This window comes from Lepidochelys olivacea (assembly GCF_965140295.1).
Source record: "Lepidochelys olivacea isolate rLepOli2 genome assembly, chromosome: 2".
NCBI lineage: Eukaryota > Metazoa > Chordata > Testudines > Cheloniidae > Lepidochelys > Lepidochelys olivacea.
Genome location: NC_140412.1, coordinates 136,112,817 through 136,132,781, shown reverse-complemented (window position 1 = coordinate 136,132,781; position 19,965 = coordinate 136,112,817). Strand labels below are relative to the sequence as shown.

Genomic DNA, 19,965 nt, shown 5'->3' with positions numbered 1-19,965 from the left:
ACTGACCACGAATCTGAGAAAGTGTCTGTGGGCTGGAATAATAGCAATGTGAAAATAGGCGTCCTTCAAGTCGAGGGTGGCATACCAGTCTCCCGGATCCAGGGAGGGAATGATGGCAGCCAGAGAGACCATGCGAAACTTCACCTTTTTTATGTATGTGTTGAGGTCTCATAGGTCCAGGATAGGCCAAAGCCCACCCTTGGCCTTGGGGATGAGGAAATAGTGGGAGTAGAACCCCTTGCTCCTGAATTCCTGAGGAACCTTCTCTATTGCCCCTAGAGCTAGGAGCGATGTACCTCTTGTAAAAGGAGTTGCTTGTGAGAGGGGTCCCTGAAGAGGGACGGGGAAGGGGGGTGGGAGGGAACAGAATTGGATAGACTATCCCGCCCCCACCGTGCTGAGGACCCAGCGATCTGACATGATCTGAGACTAAGCATGGTAGAAGCGGAAGAGTCGATTCACAAAGGGGGGGGAAGGATCCAAGAAGGCAACTGGTGCGCCGTCCTCGTGCGCATCTTCAAAAGTTGGGCTTGGGGCTGGGGGGCTGTTTGGTTGAATCCTGGCCTTGGCCCAAGGAGGATTGCAGCGGGCGCCTCCTGTTATTTCTGCCCCTCCTCCTAGGAGGGTCCAGCCTAGGGGGCCCTGGGTAGAAATGGGATGGGAGCTGAGGTCTAAAGGGCTTTCTCTGAAGCGCTGGGGTGTGTAGCCCCAGAGACTTCAGAGTGGCCCGCGAGTCCTTCAGGCTATGCAAGCGCTTGTCCGTATTTTGAGCAAACAGGCCCTCACAGTCAAAGGGGAGATCCTGTATTGTGTTTTGGACCTCAGGTGGGATCCCTGAAACCTGAAGCCATGCACTGCGCCTCATAGCGATGGCAGTGGCCATGGTTCTAGGCGCAGAGTCCACTGCGTCCAGGGCTGCCTGAAGGGCAGTCCTAGACACAACTCTACCTTCCTCAAGGAGTGCACTGAACTCTCTGTGACAATCAGCCAGGATTAACTCCTGGAACTTAGCCAACGAGCTCCAGGAATTAAAAACATATCAGCTAAGCACTGCCTGCTGATTCACTACCAAAGCTGGAGCCCCGCAATCAAATAGACTTTACAGCCAAAGAGATCCTGCTTCTTGGCATCACATGACTCCTTGTGGTTTCCCACATCAACCACCAGAGTCCCCAGTTGCGGGTGGGTAAACAGGTGCTCATAGCCCTTTTGCAGCACGAAGTAGCGTCTCTCGACTCCTTTAGCCATTGGTGGTATAGAGGCCGGGGTTTGCCAGAGCACCTTCGTGATGTTCTGAATTGCCCTTATGAGGGGCAAAGCTACTCTGAAGGACCCTCAGGGGCGAGGATGCACACCATTGGATCTGAGTCCTCCATAACCTCCTCTGTCTGGAGACTGAGGTTAACTGCTACTCTCCTAAGCAGGTCCTGGTGGCCTTTGGTATCCATTGGTGGTAGAGTGGTGGAGGTGCTCACCACAGCCTTGTCCGGCGAAGAGGAGGAAGAGATTCCTGGGACAGGGTCTTCCTGCCCCTTGGGTTCTCTGGAGGCCGGGTCAGGTACCTCAGAGCACTCTAGTACCGGAGGTTCAGGTGCCACTGACATCGGTGGAGGAGGGGCATGCTTGTCTGCGGCCACTCAACAGCCCTTTACCATAAAGGATCCTCAGGGGCCCTAGGGGTGTAGCGTGCCATCGACCTCGCTGGAGGGGCATGGGGGGCTAATACCAGCCTCGATCCCTGACCTTGAGCCTGGTGGTAGGCCCAGGGGGTCCAAAAAGGCCATTGCACTGGGCCCTGCCACTGGGGTGGCCAAGTGACAACTGGTGCCGTTTGTTCCGCCGGCCTACAGTGCCGGGATCGGTGCTGGGATTGGGAGCAGTAGTGGCTGCATCAGGATACAGACGATTCTGCATCTGACTCTGATGAGTATTCTGTACCCAACCATGGGGGAGCGGAGCCCAACAGTGCTGGGGAGACGGAGATCAGCGCCGCAACATCATAGGCTTCCCCCGATTATGACTCAACAGCAGTGCCGGTGCCGCCAATGCTGCCTCCATCACCGTCGTTGCCGTGACTGGTGTTATAATCACCCGCGGTGCCAGGCACGACGCCACAGTCGGTGCTGTCACCAGTGCTACTGGCGGTGCCTGAGTTTGTGAGGCTGGGCCCCGCACCTGCGGGGCCAGGTACTGCACTGTCATATCAATGAGGTCTTGAGCCACCTCATATGTGTCCAGAGTGGAGGGGAGGTCAGGCTCTTCCTCCAAATCGTCACGGGTAGGAGATTCCGTTTTTGCCGGACTCAATGGCTCTGCAACTGGGGCTGGAGTCAACGGTGACGGTTCTTGGGGACCAGACCGAGGGTGTCCCACCGGAGGACGCACCCCACTGGAATCCCCCCTCGGCTTCCTGACGGGGAATGTTCCCTCTCTGGTTTCTTTTTCTTATGCAGCACTGGAGACTGTGAATGGTGCCGCAAGGCACTAGCTTTGCGGGCCGGGAAGCAGTGCCACTGCTCCCTGGCAGAGTCCTTCCTCAGTGCTGGGACATCCCACACTGAGGCCAGTGCGCTGCGCACCAAGGATGCTGGTGTCTGCTCAGGCTGTGGCTAAAGGGCAACTCCATCAAAAGGAGCTTCAGGCAATAGTCCCGCTCCCTCTTAGTCCTGGGTCTGACTAAGGCACTTATCTGTCTGATGGCCCTCCCCAAGGCACTTGAGACAGGCGGCATGCGGATCACTTGTTGGCATAGGTTTTGCACACCTCTCGCACGCTTTAAACCCCTGCGACCAAGGCATGCCCCAGCGCTGGGGAGAGTAGAACGGGGGGAAACCTCCCGAAGTAAACTAAACTAATCTGCAACTATTAACAACTAACTGTTTACACAGAAACAAGGGAACCGCTAGGTAAGGCACTTGCAAAAGCAAGAGACAAAGCTGTTCCAACTGCTGTCATGGGTGGTAAGAAGGAACTGAGCAGGCGGTGGGTCATCAGGGACATATATACACCGCCATGAAAGCACCACTCTAGGGGTCTCCACAACTGACTTGATGGGTACTGCTAGGGAAAAGCTTCTATTGGAATGCACATGAGCAATCACTCGAAGAAGAACTTAACCTACTCATACACCTAACTAGGTTCTTTCTTAACTGTAACCACTTAAAAGAGGTGACACCATTGCGAGCAGCCCGAAGTCATTTTGAAATATCACTTTATTAAATGTGTGGCAGCAGCAGTGATCAAAAAAGCAAAGTGTTAAGACTTATAAAGAATTGAATAAAGCGTAATACTGAAAACACTACACTGTCATTATCTAAATCAATAGTATGTAATTATGTAGAATAGTTTCAATTTGGGTCACCCTATTGCAAAGGGGTTCAGGGATAGGTAATCTCAATTATGTAAGAGGCATGGAAAAACTCTCATATGAGGAGAAAGTGAAAAGATTGGGATTACTTGCAACAGAGGAAATGAATGAAGTTATGATAAAAAATAAGGGTATGGTGAAGGTAGATTAGGCACTGATATTTGCCCATTCTCCTACTACAAGTATAAGAAGACATTCAATGAAACTGAATGGAACACATTTAAAACTGAAAAAGGAAATACTTTTTCATGTGATACACAACTAGCCTGCGGAATTCAGTACTACAAAATATCACTGAGGCCAAGAGTTTAGCAGGATTCAGAAAAGCATTGTTTTAGAAGGATTACAAGAACATCTAAAATGATGATTGTAAGGATTTTAAAAGAAAAATTGGCATAGCTAGAAACTCTTTTGTTTCAGGACATAAACCAACGTCTATCTACTGGGGGGTTAGAAATGGAATTACTGGGTCCCACATTTTCTAAGTGCCTTCTGCAAGGTTCTTGAATCTTCCTCTGAAATACCAGCTGTTAGCTATTTGTCTGATCCAGCATGACAATTCCATTGTTCCTATGCTGGAGAAATAAGAGCTACCGTGGAACCCGGCCAGACATAGAGCCATGTTATGGAAGTTAAACAAGCATTTCGTTGAATATATTGTGCAGTTTTGCAAAATGTTAAAGATTCTTTTATTTCAATGATTATTTAGAATACCTACAATCTGCAAAACCACACAATGTACTACAAAAGCAGTACCTACCTGACTCCCCTTTAAGCCACAGGCAGCTCTATGCTCAAGGGAGATTTTGTGATAACTTATAGCATAATGGATGTTGATGTGTCACGTCAGAGTAGGTGCTGGCAACTGGACATGTTACTGGATCTAAGGAGAAGAAGCAAATTATTTTTCAACAATGTGTTAAATCTCCCTCTTAGCCTGGCTATGTGGGCATTGACCATGTATTGCTACAGCTGAGGAAAGTTTTTTTAAAGCCAATTTGCTGTTCACCTCTAAATACTATGACTAAGCTGAACAGATACCAACTGGAAGACATAAAGGCTTTTTCCCTGCTCTGATTGCCAGTTCCAGACTGTTCCAACAAATAAATGTTAACCATGGTATTCATTATGCAAAATAGAATTTGCAACCTGCTTGTATAAATGTAAGATTCTTATATAAGCAAAAAAGAACCCAACATTTTTGTGAGCTCAACAGATGTTTTGGAAATACATGTGTAAGTTCTTGTATTTCTAATGGAAAATATGAATAAACATTCAGAGAACCCACTTTCTCAGATTCATAACAACAGTCACAATGTTTCATATGAATGATTTCCTATGTAGAGAATATACAATACACATGTTGCTAACTTAATGACCAAATAGATTACCTCTGACATTTGGAAAGCAAATGTATTTTTAAACACAAGTTTCGTCTGTATTTTAAATTATAGGCTATATCTTTGTCTAGAAGCAAGCACAGTTATGTCAATGCAGACTCTGGCTTTGATGCCTGTACATTTTGATTAAACATGAAAACGTAGGGTGCTTCTAGTTAATAATGGGCACCCTATCTTTTGTCCCCCACAGATTTATTATGCAGAGCACTGCTAGATTTGCTTATGTATACCTTATTAGCCCTGTAGTGACAAATTATGTCCTCCTTTGTTCCTTACCTTCAGGCTAGAACACTGATGTAATTTGGACGTTCTGGAGCTATTTCTGTTCTGCTACAGCCTTTTTATACTGTTCTGGTGGAGTAAAAAAGACTTAAGGTATCAGAACCAGCCCTTAGTGAATACCTTTGGTATAATAGCCAATGCAGCATAGAGCTGCAAAAGGGGGCTGGTTATTCTGAGCTCTGGAATGGCTCAAAGTCCACTGCAGTTGAGCATAAGTTAGAGCAGTCCTGAAGTCAGACCAAAACAGTCAGGGAAGTCTAAAGGTGTCAGTTATGTTTGCTCCCTCACATTCATGCACCAAACATACCTCAGACAGAATAGAGAATCAGCCCTTTTTGTTTGCTGAAATGCATTGGTTCATGAAGCAGTCTTTGAAAATTTCTGCTACCCCATAAGCCAAGTCTGCACTACAAGTCTTCAGAAGCGGTGTGGTGCCTACAGGGAACTTTACTGTGATCTCTGGTATCTACAAGGACATCAGATATGAACCACAACAAATGTCAGAGGTTGAGTTTTATTTTGGTACCATGAAGTACGTTTAATGTCCTTAATTTGAAAATGAATACCTCACATTTACCTCAGCATGTATGTAGCTGTAGAAGAATAAAATCGTATGACAAAATTCTGCTCCCCTCACACACTTAATTTTATCATAGGGAATCTGATTTCAAATTGCTAGATAGCTAACTAATACTCATCTATCTAAGGCTCAGAAACAATAGAAGTGGCCACAAAGATAATGACAAAGCTAAAAGTAGAATTTTCAACTTTTGCTACTTTGGTATAATCACTGACAGCCATTAATGTTATAATATTCATCAGAAAAAATGAAATATGTTCTCTATTGACAATATAGACACATGAAAATTGTCACCTCACAACTGAAACCAGTGCTAATGTGAAATGTTTTCTGCAAGCAGTTAGCCTGGCACTAGTGTGGTTTTGTCCAGTTAGTGACTACTACTATGCTAAAATAAAATCATAAAGAGACTCTCTTCCCACTCAGAAGATTTAAGTGTTCTATTTGCTGGAATGATAGAATCTCACTTATTTCAAACCTAGATTATTAGGTTCTAGTTGGTGGTTTGTTTGTTTTTGTTTTCTTTAAATGTAGAGATAATGCTCACTTAGTATTATTGGATTGAATGCTCTAGATACTAGTTCAGATCCTCTGGAGATGTCCTTCTTTAGCACCACAATTCAATCTGCCTGGGCACTAGCAGGAAAGAATTAAGAGTTCAGGAGAAACAGTCTTGCTGCTGTCATTTTGTGTCACAGGGCCCTGGGCAGCTTGGAGAAGTAGCTGCAGAAAAAGCCATGCTCAGCCTCTGCATCACCAGGATGGAGCATGCTCAGTTGCTCCATGGAGGATGCCACATGCACATTCCAGTCAGTAGGTAGGAGCTGTGTTGGGATGGAATAAGGTTATTGAAGGTATACCCTTCAGCAAATAAAGCTGACAGCCTCTAACAAACGTCTATGGAGCATATGTGAACTGTGGTCTTTTTTGCAGAGGTTTATAACTTGACCAAACCTGAATAGATTTCCATGGAAATAACAAGAGGCATCCCTAAAATCAGAATGAAGCCCCTGTCAAACTTCAAGTCTTTCTTTCAAAGCATACAGATGCTAGAGCTCATCAGTGAATTATCAACTGAAAATAGGACCTTAAAATGGAAAGTGTTAGGCAGCCTTATTTATACATATACATCAATACCAGCACCGCCTATGCTACTTTGTACTCATTTAGCATTTTTCATCTGTAGATCTCAAAGCACTTTGCAAATGTTGACAAGTGTCACTATTCCCATTTTACAGATAAGGAAACTGAGATGCAGTGGTTAAGCAATTTACCCAAGGTCATCTGGCAAATAAATCAAAGCCTGTCTACCTGTTTCCACCCTAACTGAATTGGCGCATTAGCACTGACCCCCCCCACTTGGTAAGGCAACTCTCATCTTTTCATGTGCTGTGTATTTATACCTGCCTCTGTATTTTCCACTCCATGCATCTGATGAAGAGGATTTAGCCCACAAAATCTTATGCCCAAATAAATTGTTAGTCTCTAAGTTGCCACAAGAACTCCTCGTTATTTTTTATGTTTATCAATGTTTATCAATGTTACTATTTTCTGTGCTATCTAAGTGATTTCCAGGCAAATTAGAACTGTGCTGCAAGTTGTTATAAGTTGACTTCATGAATCTTCTGTTCTTCTGCCATATTTTGGTAAAGGAGGTTCTCCTTTAAATATATGGGTGGCATTCTCCACTCTGTTATAGCCACTTTGCACCATGGCCTTAAAATTGTCAAAGATAGCTGTTAAGGTCTTCTCTTGTGGCAGTCGATATCTCAGAGAAAAGCTTTAAAATGTGTGCCAACTGTGACTTACCCCTTGTGCCTGACTTAGGAGGAGGGAAGTATGATTGAACAGCACATGCCAGTAGTGAAAGCTAGAGTACCTCCCAGCTGCTCTAGTTTCTGCCAGGGCTGGGCAGCTCAGAATCAGGGATTATAACTATCTCCCTGGGGCTGCTGCTCTCCTCTGCAACTGAATACAGATGGATTAGAGGACAATAATGGCCTACATGTATAAAAGTTCCCCCCCTCCCCACTCTCTTCCCTATTTCATTATAGGTGATGTTTTTGCAGTGTGGTCTGAAAATGGTGAGACTCTGCATAAGCCAGACATTCTCCAAAAGGTTGTTCCAACTGATGGAGGTTCAGCTAGTGAAAACTTGTTTCTAGTACTCTCACTTCATTTTCCTATGCATGGGCTTTGTGAGCTGCTTTCCCCTAGAGGAGTCCAGGTGTCTTAGTGTATCAAAGAATTTGAAGAGCAACTAGCTAAAGACAAACTCCTTTTTTGCTGTTAGTTTATGTACATCAGAAGCAGGATGCCTGCCAAACGGCCACTGGACAATTGAGGTGCTAAAGGAGCACTCAAGGAAGACAAGGCTGTTGTGCAGAAGCTAAATAATTCTTTGCATCAGTCTTCATTGTGGAGGATGTGAGGGAGATTCCCGCACCTGAGTCATTCTCTTTAGGAAATAAATCTGAGGAACTGTCCTAGACTGAGGTGTCAGAGGAGCAGTTCTGAAGGAACTCTGGGATGAATACCATCTGGTCCTATGACTTATTACCATTAAATTTATCAGTTTAGCACACTTACCCAGTTGGAACAATCAGCGGACTATTGAGTATAAGAGGAAATGGCAGCACCACCACCAATGTTCTATGTAGGGCTTGGGCTGGTAGATGTGCTTTAAAGTAGTACCTCAGCAAATCTATTGGATCAGGCCCCACAGGTGGAGAAGACCCTTCTTTGTGAATCCTGTCAGTGTTTAGCTGTGAGTTAGGTGTCAAGCTGCTTGGCAGTATCAGCAGTGAGGCAGCTGAGTACATGTCCACCAGCAGAAATTTAGGTGCCATGGGGACTTTCAGTGGAAACTTAAGTATCTAGGGAATTTAGAACCTATAGGGTTAAGCAGTGCTATGCAGAGGTTTTGTGAATGCCCGTGGCACCAAAATGTTGGGTGTAGGTACCTATAGGGTCCACTGCGATTTTGAATATAAGCTCCACACAGAAACCTCACAAATCTTTCACTTCTCCACCAAAGATGTAGCTCCAAACCCTTAAAGAATCAATAGCATCAATTCATCTGCATTTGTACTGACAATGTTGGCACATATCTAAATGCCCCTTTTGCTGCACTTATTGCTGCTTGCAGCACAATGGAGATTAATTCATTACTTTAGTATTTTCTATTTGTAAATTATATTTGTACATGGATACTGTAGAACACTAAGTCATCACTTTTGAGGATGAGTCATATATGCCAAACACATCAACAGAACTAAACATGTGCTTAAGTGCTCTCTTTCCCAGAGACCTAAATCCTTGTAACAAGTAAAGAGTCATGCACACCTATAACATTATATAAATGTCAGTCATGTGGACATGATCCAGCTCCCATTGAAGTCAATGGGAGCCTTTCCACTACTTTCTGTATGAATTGGATAGAACCCTTATGCACAACTATGGTATGATAAAGAAGATGAATTGGAAAATGAATTATATGATCATAATGGACAGAGGAAACTAACAACTGAAACTGCTGCACAACAGTTTGACAAATCTAGAAAAATAACCATTATAGTTACACTATATTACTAAAGTCTAAACAGAAAAAAACTGATTTTACATGCCAATTGGATATCAATATTCTCAAGACTGGATGAGTCATTTGGGTTACTTTGTCAGCTGGGTATACTCATTTAAGGTGGCTTCTGTTTCATCTCTTTGCTATTAAAATGATCCATAACATGAACTTCAAAGCAGAATAGTATACCATCTTTAAAATCTGATCTAAATTCTTCATAACAAATATTTTAGGATTCCAAGCAGATCCGTGATAAGGACTATATTTTGGGAAGAGGTTAATAACTTAGGGGTAAACTGTGATTCTTCTATTGCAGGCCATATTGGCACTGGTAGTGAGGCATGCTACCACCTGATTTCAGAGGGACTGTGGCTTCCCTGAAAAGGGTAGTGTACGCTCAGTTTTGCTGGTCTGTGTGGAAGAGATGCTTCCTGCCCACTTTTGGAATCTAGTGCTGCTGGAGGCATTAAGACTCCCATGGTTCCCCACCCTGAGCACACGGATTATGATTGATTGTATCTACCCTTGGAAGAAGGACATAAGGAGAGGAAAACCTTGTGTCCTCTACTCACTTAGCACACCTGAACAGGGACAGATACCATCTAACTCTTAACATTCTGAAAGCATGAAAGCACATGAAACTAAGTGCCTCTTCCCAAGTTTCATTTGTAACAAGTTGATATTGTACCTAATTCCTGCTCTTTTTTTTACCATTTTGGTAAGAGTCCCCTATTAAACAATTAGGACCAAATTCTGCCCCCAGAGCTGTAGCGGTATATGTGTGTGTAACACTTTAAAGTCAGTGTAGCTGAATATGTATATTTGAAAGAAGAACTTTTACCTCAGAGTTTTACCAAACTATTAGTTCATTTGATTTTGAGTAATTACTTAACTTTTCTGTGCCTCAGTTCACCTGTATGTTAAATGGCTATATTAATACATGTTTGTTCTTCAGAGGTGTTTGGAGGATTATTGGTTTGCTGTGAAATCATAGGATAAAAGGCATCAATATAAGTGAAATATTATTGAAACAATGAAAATTTCCTTTGTTGCAAGCTGCAGCAGTAATATTGACTTTTGTGTGACTGATCTGCCCTTGAGAACAGTCTCTGAAACATGGCAGGTATGGGATGAGAGGAGGGCATGGAGATGACTGAAAGAACTGTTCTATTCTGGGTAACTTTCTTTTAAAAGTGGCTTGGAAAGCTAAATTGGAAACTGACTAAATGACCAGATCATTGCTGCTCAGGTAGGTCACATTCCTGGGAAAACAATGAAGACACTGAACTTGATTTTCTAAAGGAAGTCAGTTATGGCAAGGTTACTGTATACGAATCTGTGGAAAGATCACTAACAGGATTCATGTCAATCCACTGAAGGGAAAAACTTACAGTGCTATCTGAATTGCTTGATAAACTGGGCCCATTCAGCCAAATGCGAAGTTATACATTTAGGAACAAGGAATGCAGGCCATAACCACAGAATATGTGACTGTATACTGGAAAGCAGTGACTCTGAAAAGGATTTAGGGGTCACAGTGGACAAGAACTGAATATAAGCTCCCATTGTGATTCTGTGACAAAAAGGGCTAATAAGCTCCTTAGATGTAAGGAGGAATAGGGAGATGTTTTTTACCTTTGTATACTGCATTGGTAAGACCAGTACTGGAATACTGTGTACAGTTCAGTTTTTTAGCACTCTTAAAAAATTAGACACCAGAACTGCAGAAAACAGCCAAGAACGATTCAAGGGTTAGATACAATGCCTTACAATAAAAAGAACGAGGAGTACTTGTGGCACCTTAGAGACTAACAAATTTATTTGAGCATAAGCTTTTAAAAGAAAGCATGAAAAAAACCCTAAGCTTATTTCTACCACCTTAGGTTAAAATTTCCCCAAGGCACAAATTCTTTTCCCTTGGAGGGTACGCTGCCACCACCAAGTGATCTAACAAAAAATCAGGGAAAGGACCACTTGGAGTTCCTATTCTTCCAAAATATCCCTCCAAGCCCTTACACCCCCTTTCCTGGGGAGGCTTGAGAATAATATCCTAACCAATTGGTTACAAAGTGATCACAGACCCAAACCCCTGGGTCTTAGGACAATAGAGAAATCAGTCAGGTTCTTAAAAGAAGGATTTTATTTTTTTTAAAAAGGTAAAAATCACCTCTGTAAAATCAGGATGGAAAATAACTTTACAGGGTGTCATAACCAAAGGGGGTAGCCTAAATTCCTCCTTACCTGTAAGGGGTTAAGAAGCTCAAGTAACCTGGTTGGTACCTGACCAAAGAAACCAATGGGGACAAAAGATACTTTCAAATCTGGGTGGAGAGAGGTTTTGTTTTGGGTTTTTGTTTTCTGTGGCTGTTCGCTCTTGGGACTAAGAGGGACCAAACATCAATCCATGTTCTCCAAATCTTTCTGAACAAGTCTCTCATTTCAAACTTGTAAGTAACAGCCAGGCAAGGCATATTAGTTTATCTTTGTTTTCTCAACTTGTGAATTTTCCCTTTGCTAGAGGGAGGTTTATCCCTGTTTTGTTGTAACTTTGAAACTAAGGCTAGAGGGGGTTTCTCTGTGGTCTTTGAATTTTCTGCTACTCTGTAAGGTTAACTATCAGCCTAAGTTTACAGAGGTGATTCTTTTACCTTTTCTCTTTAAATAAAATCCTTCTTTTTAAGAACCTGACTGATTTTTCCATTGTTCTAAGACCCAGGAGTTTGGGTCTGTAGTCCCTTTGTAACCAATTGGTGAGGATATATGCTCAAACCTTCCCCAGAAAAGGGGGTGTAGGCTTGGGGGAATATTTTGGGGGAATAGGACTCCAAGTGGTCCTTTCCCTGATTGTTTGTTAAATCACTTGGTGGTGGCAGCGATCCCAAGGCAAGAAAAGAATCTGTGCCTTGGGAAGTTTTAACCTAAGCTTTTAAGAATAAGTTTAGGGGGTCTTTCATGTGAGTCCCTACATCTGTACCCCAGAATTCAGAGTGGGAAAGGAATCCTGACACAGGGTAACAAAAGATTCAAAAACACAGAGGATTCCCCTCTAGGCAAAACTTTAAAAGCTCAAATAAATTTGTTAGTCTCTAAGGTGCCACAAGTACTCTTCGTTCTTTTTGCTGATACAGACTAACACGGCTACCACCCTGAATGCCTTACAATGTGAGACTTAGGTATGTTTGCACTGCAGTTGGGAGATGTGACTGCAGAATGTGTAGACATACTTGAGCTAGCTAGATTAAATACCAGTGATGCCACAGCAGCATGGGTATGTACCCAGGGTCCTACGCAGGTGGGGCTAGCCCATGCAGCCATTTGTGCTGCTGTGGCCTCACTGCTATTGTTTTGTGAGCTAGCTTTGATCTCACCAGATCAAATCTACTAATGTGCATCTAAAAGTGCTGGACCATATCTGCTGATTGCAGCTTAGACACACCCTTAAAGAGTTCTATCAATTTAGCTCATCAAAATGATTGAGATGTGACTGTTCACAATGTATAAGTAGCATGTGGAGAAAATGCTGGGTACTAAACAGCTCTATAGTTTCATAGGGAAAGGCATAACAAGAACCAATGGATGGAAGCTGAAACCAGACAAAGCCAAATTAGACACACATTTGAACAATGAGGGTGATTACCCTCTGGAATAAACTATCAAGAGAAGTGGTGGAATCTCCATCTTTTGATGTCTTCAAATAAAGATTGGATGCCTTTCTGGAAGATATGCTTTAGACAAACACATGCTGTGCTTTTAGTCAGACACAAGCTAGTGGGCTCCCCTCAACCATTGTGTTGTACCTAAAACAGCCATACTGGGTCAGACCAAAGGTCTATCTAGCCCAGTATCCTGTCTTCTGACAGCGGCCAGTGCCAGGTGCCCCAGAGGAAATTAATAGAACAGGTAATCATAAAGTGATCCAGCCACTTAGTTGTCCATATGAGATGATGTGGTAAGTGCCACAAAGATGTCCCGGCTCCACTTGCCCCAGTGACCCCATCCCATTTCCTGATCTCCCTCATGACCTCTCATCCCCTCCCTTACTCTTCTCCTTAATTTCTTACTCTCCTCTGGCAACACAAGCATGCTTTCGTCTTTCTCATCTTAAAAACACCTTAACCTTGACCTACTTGCCTCTTCAACTACTGCCCCTTCTCCCTTTCATCTCTAAGATCACTGAGCATACTGTTTACAGTCACTATCTAGAGTTCCCCTTCTCCAGTTTCATTTTAGACCAGTTGTTCTGGTACTAAGGGTGCTGGGGATGATGCTACTGCACCCCCTGGTTTGAAGTAGTAATAACAAACACCAAATGTGTGGTTTCCATCTGCAGCACCCCTTGCCTTTCCAATCTGTCTTCTGCTCCTTGCACTCCACTCCCTTGCTCTCTACAAAGTCTCTGACTTCTTCCTATCCAAAGTTCAGAATCAGTACTCTATTCTCCTCCTCCTCCTCGTCCTCTCAGCCCCTTTTAACACTGTCAACCATATTCTTATTGAAATCTTGCCTACCTTTGGCTTCCATGTCTCTGTCCTTTTTCTCCTCCTGCCTATTTAATTTCTTCTTCTGCCTGTCCTTTGGAGAATTCTCTGCCCTCCAATTTTTTTGTGAGGGGTTCCATAGGGCTCTGTCCTAGGTCTCCTGCTACTCTCCTTCTATAGCTTATCTCTGGTAATTTCATCTGAAGACATAAATTCAGCTATCATCCCTATGCTGACCACTCACAATCTACCTTTCTGCTCCAGACCTATTGTCTTCCGAACTAAAATGTTGGCATGTCTCTCTGACATCACCTCATGGATGTCTAATCATCAGCTCAAGCTCAACATGGCTAAAACAGAGTACTTAATCTCTCTCTTTCTTCTCCCAACCACCCACACCAACCTCTTTTGAATATCACCACCATCCTGCCTGTCACTCAGGCATGTAACCTGGGAATCTTCTTCAACTCAGATCTATCTTTCTGTCCTCACATTCAGGCTATGTCTAAAATATCTTGCTGGTTCTTTCTGCATAACATTTAAGATGTTTTCCTCAACTTAACATTAAATCAGCTTCTAAATTAATTCACCACTAGGACTCCTCTTTCTTGAAAACTAACAAATTATAATGTTAACTGACTAATATTTCTTGCATTTCCATCCACAAATGAGAATTCTATGATCATATATAACAGTTTAAAATATAAAACACTTTAGAAAAAGTAGCCTGTTATTCTCTTTTATAGCCCCAAAGCAACATACAAACTAGGGGAAGATAGGCATTCCTCCATTTAATTGCCTGCAGGGCCCAATCCAGTAAGTATGCCCATGGCTTGCCTATCAGATCAGGCCCCTATAGAGAAGCTTACAGAAAATGCAAGACAGGAGACCCTCCCTCATAATGTTTATCCTAGTGGTTAGGGTACTCACCTGACATGTAGGAGATGCCTAGTTCAAGTTTCCCCTCTACCTGAGTGGAAGAAGGGATTTAAACTGATACCCACTGCTTCTCAGGTAGGTTCTCTAGACTCTGGGCTATGGGATATTCTGATGTGGGGCTCCCTTAATATCTCCTATTGAAGCTGTTCCATTCTGGATGATTTTTAAAATCATTGGAGCAGGAGGACTAGATCCTGGGTCTCCCACATCCATGCTATAACCACCAGGCTACAGAGTCATTCTCATGCATTTATCAACACCCACACCCCCGCTCCACTGGATAAAAATGAAAGAATCATTGGAGCAGAGACAAAGCAAGCATCAGAATTGGGACAAATTCTTCCCTGCTGTAATAAGGAGCAATTCCACTGACTTTAACATTTACTATTAGAGTTATGCTTGTTTACATCTGGCTCACTGAAAGGACAGGATGCTGGGGAAAAATGCACAACTTGCATCTCTCCAGTTAACTTGTAATCTACATCTCCCACTGACAGCAAACCAGTTGGCTAATCTTAAAAGTAAATATGAATTTTCTCAGTTTGTAATTACGCTTTCATGCCTAATACTGTCAACATGTTGCATATTTCCAGGAGTGGGCCCCTTGATGGTAGTTAGCTGGCATATGGTTAGGTGTGCACCAAGACAAAATATACTGAAAAAGAGGTTACCAACATAAATATTGTTCCCTGAATCTACTGCCTCCATAGAGGCCCACTTTGAGATTACATGCCATGCAGCAAAAGAAACCATACAAAGCAGATGGATGCTAGGAGAAATGTTCTCGTGGCTGGCTGTTTCAACATTCTGGAACTAAGGGTTACAAAAAACCCAACTCCTAATTTTTCCTCTCTAATTCTGGGCACATCCTGTAAATCTCTGAAGTCGAAGGGGAAAGGGAGGATTCGTGTGGCTCTGTAGAGGCAATACATTTGAGAACAAAAGTTATGTGGGTAAATAAGCCATCTTTCTGTCTCATAACACTATCTACCCAGATCCCATCTGTGAGAGATTAGATAGTAGTGACACTTCTCAGGAGGTGGGTTGAGGAATAGTGCTAATTGACGTATGACTGAAATACACCTCTCCCAAATGAAGTATCTCATCTGAACTGGACTCAATATTGAAAATAACCCTTTGTAAAGGTATCAATCAAATTTCAGATTGTTGAAATCTGCAAAGATGCAATCAGCACATGACTAAGAAGACACTGGAGAATATGCTATCTCTTTGGTAGGAGGGCATTGGCTCCTGGTTCTACAGGAACTTCAAGGAGTGTTTAGCCTGTCTGAAATATGGACCCAAAGGATAAGATTGGCTTAGATCCAAGGAGGCTTGATCATTTCTGAATCCATAATGGTAAGGCATAAGTGGAGCCAATCTTTGTCTTTACCAGATCCAGAGAACTAATGCAAATTACTGGTAACAGTTTAACCCTAACACTTCCTGTATGTTGCTGAAGAAGATGGATCAAGGGTGCACCCCGAGTCCTTAGAGGACCTGGCTGCTCTGCGTACAGTCAAGGGATCCAAACAGCTCTTGTCAGGGTAGAGGCAAGAACTTTTTCTGTAACTAGTCTTAGGCCAGAAGAGCCTCCCCCTACCAAATGACTGGATCCTACTCTGATGTGCACTCTTCCTCAATGACTAAGCATGTTGAAATGGGGTCCAGTGCCTCACAACAGGGTATGCAATCTCACAGAGGTGATCTGTTGAGACAGTGTCAAGGAGGAGAATAAACCAATATTTTATAAAATCTGCCCGTGTGCAATAAATTAACATTTGCAAGTTTCTGAAATATAGACACTAAGTAACATTTTTGGTCTGTAAGTATGTAAAAATGTTACCTGGCAAGGTTTTTTCATTTTAATTGCTATAACATGGTATCTGTAACAGCAGAGCTCACAGGTCCATGACCCTCTTTCACTGATCCACTTTAAGAGGCACAATTGATGTGTGTACCGTACCGACCCATCACATCGGCAAGGATTTAACAATTCACCCTGAAACAAGACAAAAATAAATGTCAGGGGGATTTATTTTGTTTTCTTATACAATATTTCATGTTATCTGTTCTGGAACAATGAGTTTGTTTTAGTCACTATCCTACACTTTTATATTTTTGGCTAGAATAAAACTCAAAAGTTAGAGCTCTTTTAAAGATATCATTTCCACCTTAAATATTCTACCACATTACAAAGAACAGGTAACTCACTGCATGTGTAATTATTATGCCAATGGTCACCTTATTATGTTTTTCGAGTAACTTTTAGATGGATGGTTAGATGTAGAGAAAATACAGAAGTACAAAAATAATTCTTAATCATGGATAAGAAAGAAATGTATGACATCATAGTGAACTGCATGCTTACAGTAGCATTTGTACTGTATGCAATTACACCGTAAAAATTCTCTACAAAATGAACACTTTAAAAAAATAATCTAAATATGTCTTTCCTATCAGAATTGCATCCTATAACAAATACATAAATGACTGTGTGGTTGGCTGAAGCGTTCTTATTTCTGTGATGCTACTTCAAAAATGTAATAGTTCTACCTCACATACTGACAATTGTCCTCACCTGTGTTCTAAAATAAAACACAAAGCTAGTAGACTCATATATTAAAGTCTAACTGGACAATGCCAATAATATCTTTCTTTTTTCCATTTTCTTGCTTTTTAATAGAGAAAATAAAGTACAACAAACCAACTCCCCCGTTTATGTCATAATGGCTCAGAGAGGGAGCTGCCCGACTAAGCTGACAGGTATAGAGTAAAATGCTCGTGGAAGTGTCCGGCTCCGATATTATGATAATGACCAATCATGAAATCTTTCCCTAGATTTTCTTCATAAAAGTATTGGGAAACTAGTAAGGGTTAATTAAAATGTAGAAGACAAGACGCTTGGAGAATGTGGGTTTCCCCTTGAAGTCTCTGAGGAGAGAGGCTGCATCCTAAGCAAATAGACCAATAATTCCCTGCCTTTCTAGACTGGCAGCGGAGGCTGGCAAAGCTCTTCACAGCCAGCTTCACATTGTACAGCCCCGCGATTGCATTTGCCCCCAGCTGTTGCTGAGTTACGAGCCACCCCAGCGCGGCCTCACGAAACTGAACCTGCTCGACTCGGCCACTTCGGGGCTCGTTTCCCAGCCAGGGGCGGCGACAGTCGAAGCGCGGGGTCCGGCTCAGAGCCCTGTCCAGGGTGCTGACCGCGGCGGGCTGGGACCAGCAGCCTCCAACAACCCGCCCCGGCCCGCGCGCGCCAGGGAGAGAGGCAGGCGGCGCAGCTGCGGTGTCTGTCTGGCCGGAGGGGCTGGGTCCGTCTCTCTGTCCGTCCCTCGCGCCCCCCCCCCCCGCCCCGCCGGGGTGCGGGGGAGGCGGGGTCCGTCTGTCCGGCCGGCTCTCACCTGCTCGGCGCCCTGGAAGCAGATCTTGCAGATGGGGCCGGCGCCGCCGGGGTTGCTGTCGCTGCCGCTGTCGCTGCCGCACACGGAGCGGGTCTCGGGTTTGTCGCCGCCCACGGCCCCCGCCTCCCCCCGGGCTCTCTCCGAGCCGCCCCTTCTCCCCTCGGAGGGGCCCGGGGGCGTCCCGCCGGAGCCGCTGCTCTGCCCCGCCCCGGTGGGGTCGTCGGCCGCCGGCTCCGCCTGGGGCTGCAGCCGCCGCAGCCCCGCGCTCTCCTCCGCGCCAGGCAGCTCCAGCTGGGCTGCGGCGGCGGCTGCGGGGTCTCGCTGCGGCTTGCCGGGGCCGGGGATGCTGCTCGCCCCGCCGCAGCTCATCCCCCGCGCCGGCCCGGCCCTCCCGCCCGGGACACCCGCTGGCCCGAGCCGGACCCGGGGGCGGGGACCCCGCTCTGCGCCCTCAGAGCAGCCGGGAAGGTGACCGGGGCGGGGGCGGCGGGTCCGGAACTGGGTGGGGGGAGCGGGGCGCGGGTCCAGCTGTCCGGGCGGCTCGCGCCGGTCCGGCTCCAGACGCAAACAGCCGCCTCCGAACGGAGCCAGCCAGCGAGCGAGAGCGAGAGACCGTTACCCGGCTCGAGCCGGGCGGGGCCGCGAGCGCGAGACAGTCACTGCAACCGCCACGCGGCACAGACACCGAGACGCCTCCCCCCGCCCCCGCCCTCACTCCCGGGGGGGGGGGTGTCACCCCTGTGCCCCCTCCCCCACCGAGGCACTGTCACCATCGCGTAGCAGGGTCACAGTCAACCCGCCCCCCCACACACACACACCAGGGCAGCCACCTCTGAGGTCCATCTGGCATGATCCTGAGCCCACACAACTGGACAGCTGGCGCGGGTCACTGAGCACCCTTCAGATTGCCCAGGACAGCTGCCTCAGCCAGGGGGTGATCCTGGGAAAACCTGGACAGGTGGCAGCCCTACCCCTCTGCACACACCTACGCACATACCCCACACACCAAGGACACTGTCACCTCCCCCCACTGGAAAAATGTTCATATTCAAACATTCGCTTCCAACACCATCACCTTCCCTGCACACAGTCACCTGCCCGCTTCCACACAGCGATCTTCCCCTATGGCCCCAGTCACCTGTCCCCAAAACATTGTCACTTGCCTTTTGCAACAGTCTGTCACTTCCCCACCTAATACACAAACAGCTGCTCCCCCTTTCCAGCATACTCACCTTCCTTCCCTAGACAATCACCTGTTCCTCTTAAAACTCCTCACACATACATGCTTGCCCCCTTCAAAAATTATTTCCCCCCCCAATCATCCATTGCAACACCATTACTTCTCCCTCAGAAATAATCAGCCCCCTTCCAACAATATCCGTCTTTCCTAAGCAGACAGACAAACAGTCCTCCCCCTCCCTGCCCCCAGCACTGTCCCACAAAGAGACACAGTCACTTGCCCCCTTCCAACACAGTCATCTTCACCTCATGGACACACTCCGATCACCATTGCACACACCTACACATTCCCTCTCTTGAACACCATCACCCTCCAGCACACTTCTCCCCCATCCCCAGACACTGCCACACCTATGAACTGTCTCTAATACACCTTTTCCACCTTAAACTATGCCACCACAACACTCACATCTCCTTTCATGAGACTGCCACATCCCACTGCAGGATTTAGACCTTGTAAATAAAGACTACAGTATTATACAGCTATTGCCACAAAACAGTTCACTAACAATTGCATGCTGAAACATTTTGGGCTGTTACTGGGGATTTTAAAAAAATAGGAGCAGGGCATGGGTAAATGATATCTATTCAGATTTACCTGTTAACAAAAAATGTCCTTGTGACTTGATATTTACTACTGCCTGCAGTTTCCTTTTCTGCTCTACATATACACTGGAGTGACTGGAAAGTGCC

The 19,965-nt window shown here is 44.9% G+C and overlaps 1 protein-coding gene across 1 annotated transcript in view; it reads right to left on the bottom strand.

Moving 5' to 3' along the window:
- Positions 1-18,501, bottom strand: part of MARCHF11 (membrane associated ring-CH-type finger 11) — a 44,720-nt gene extending 26,219 nt beyond the window's left edge. The window contains exons 1-2 of the mRNA XM_084619058.1: positions 18,034-18,501; positions 16,473-16,628 (exon numbers count right to left, since the gene is read on the bottom strand). Coding sequence (XP_084475184.1) covers positions 16,473-16,628; positions 18,034-18,402 — 525 coding nt within the window. The 5' untranslated portion in view covers positions 18,403-18,501. The remainder of the gene's footprint in view (positions 1-16,472; positions 16,629-18,033) is intronic.
- Between the last annotated feature and the right edge of the window lie 1,464 nt (positions 18,502-19,965).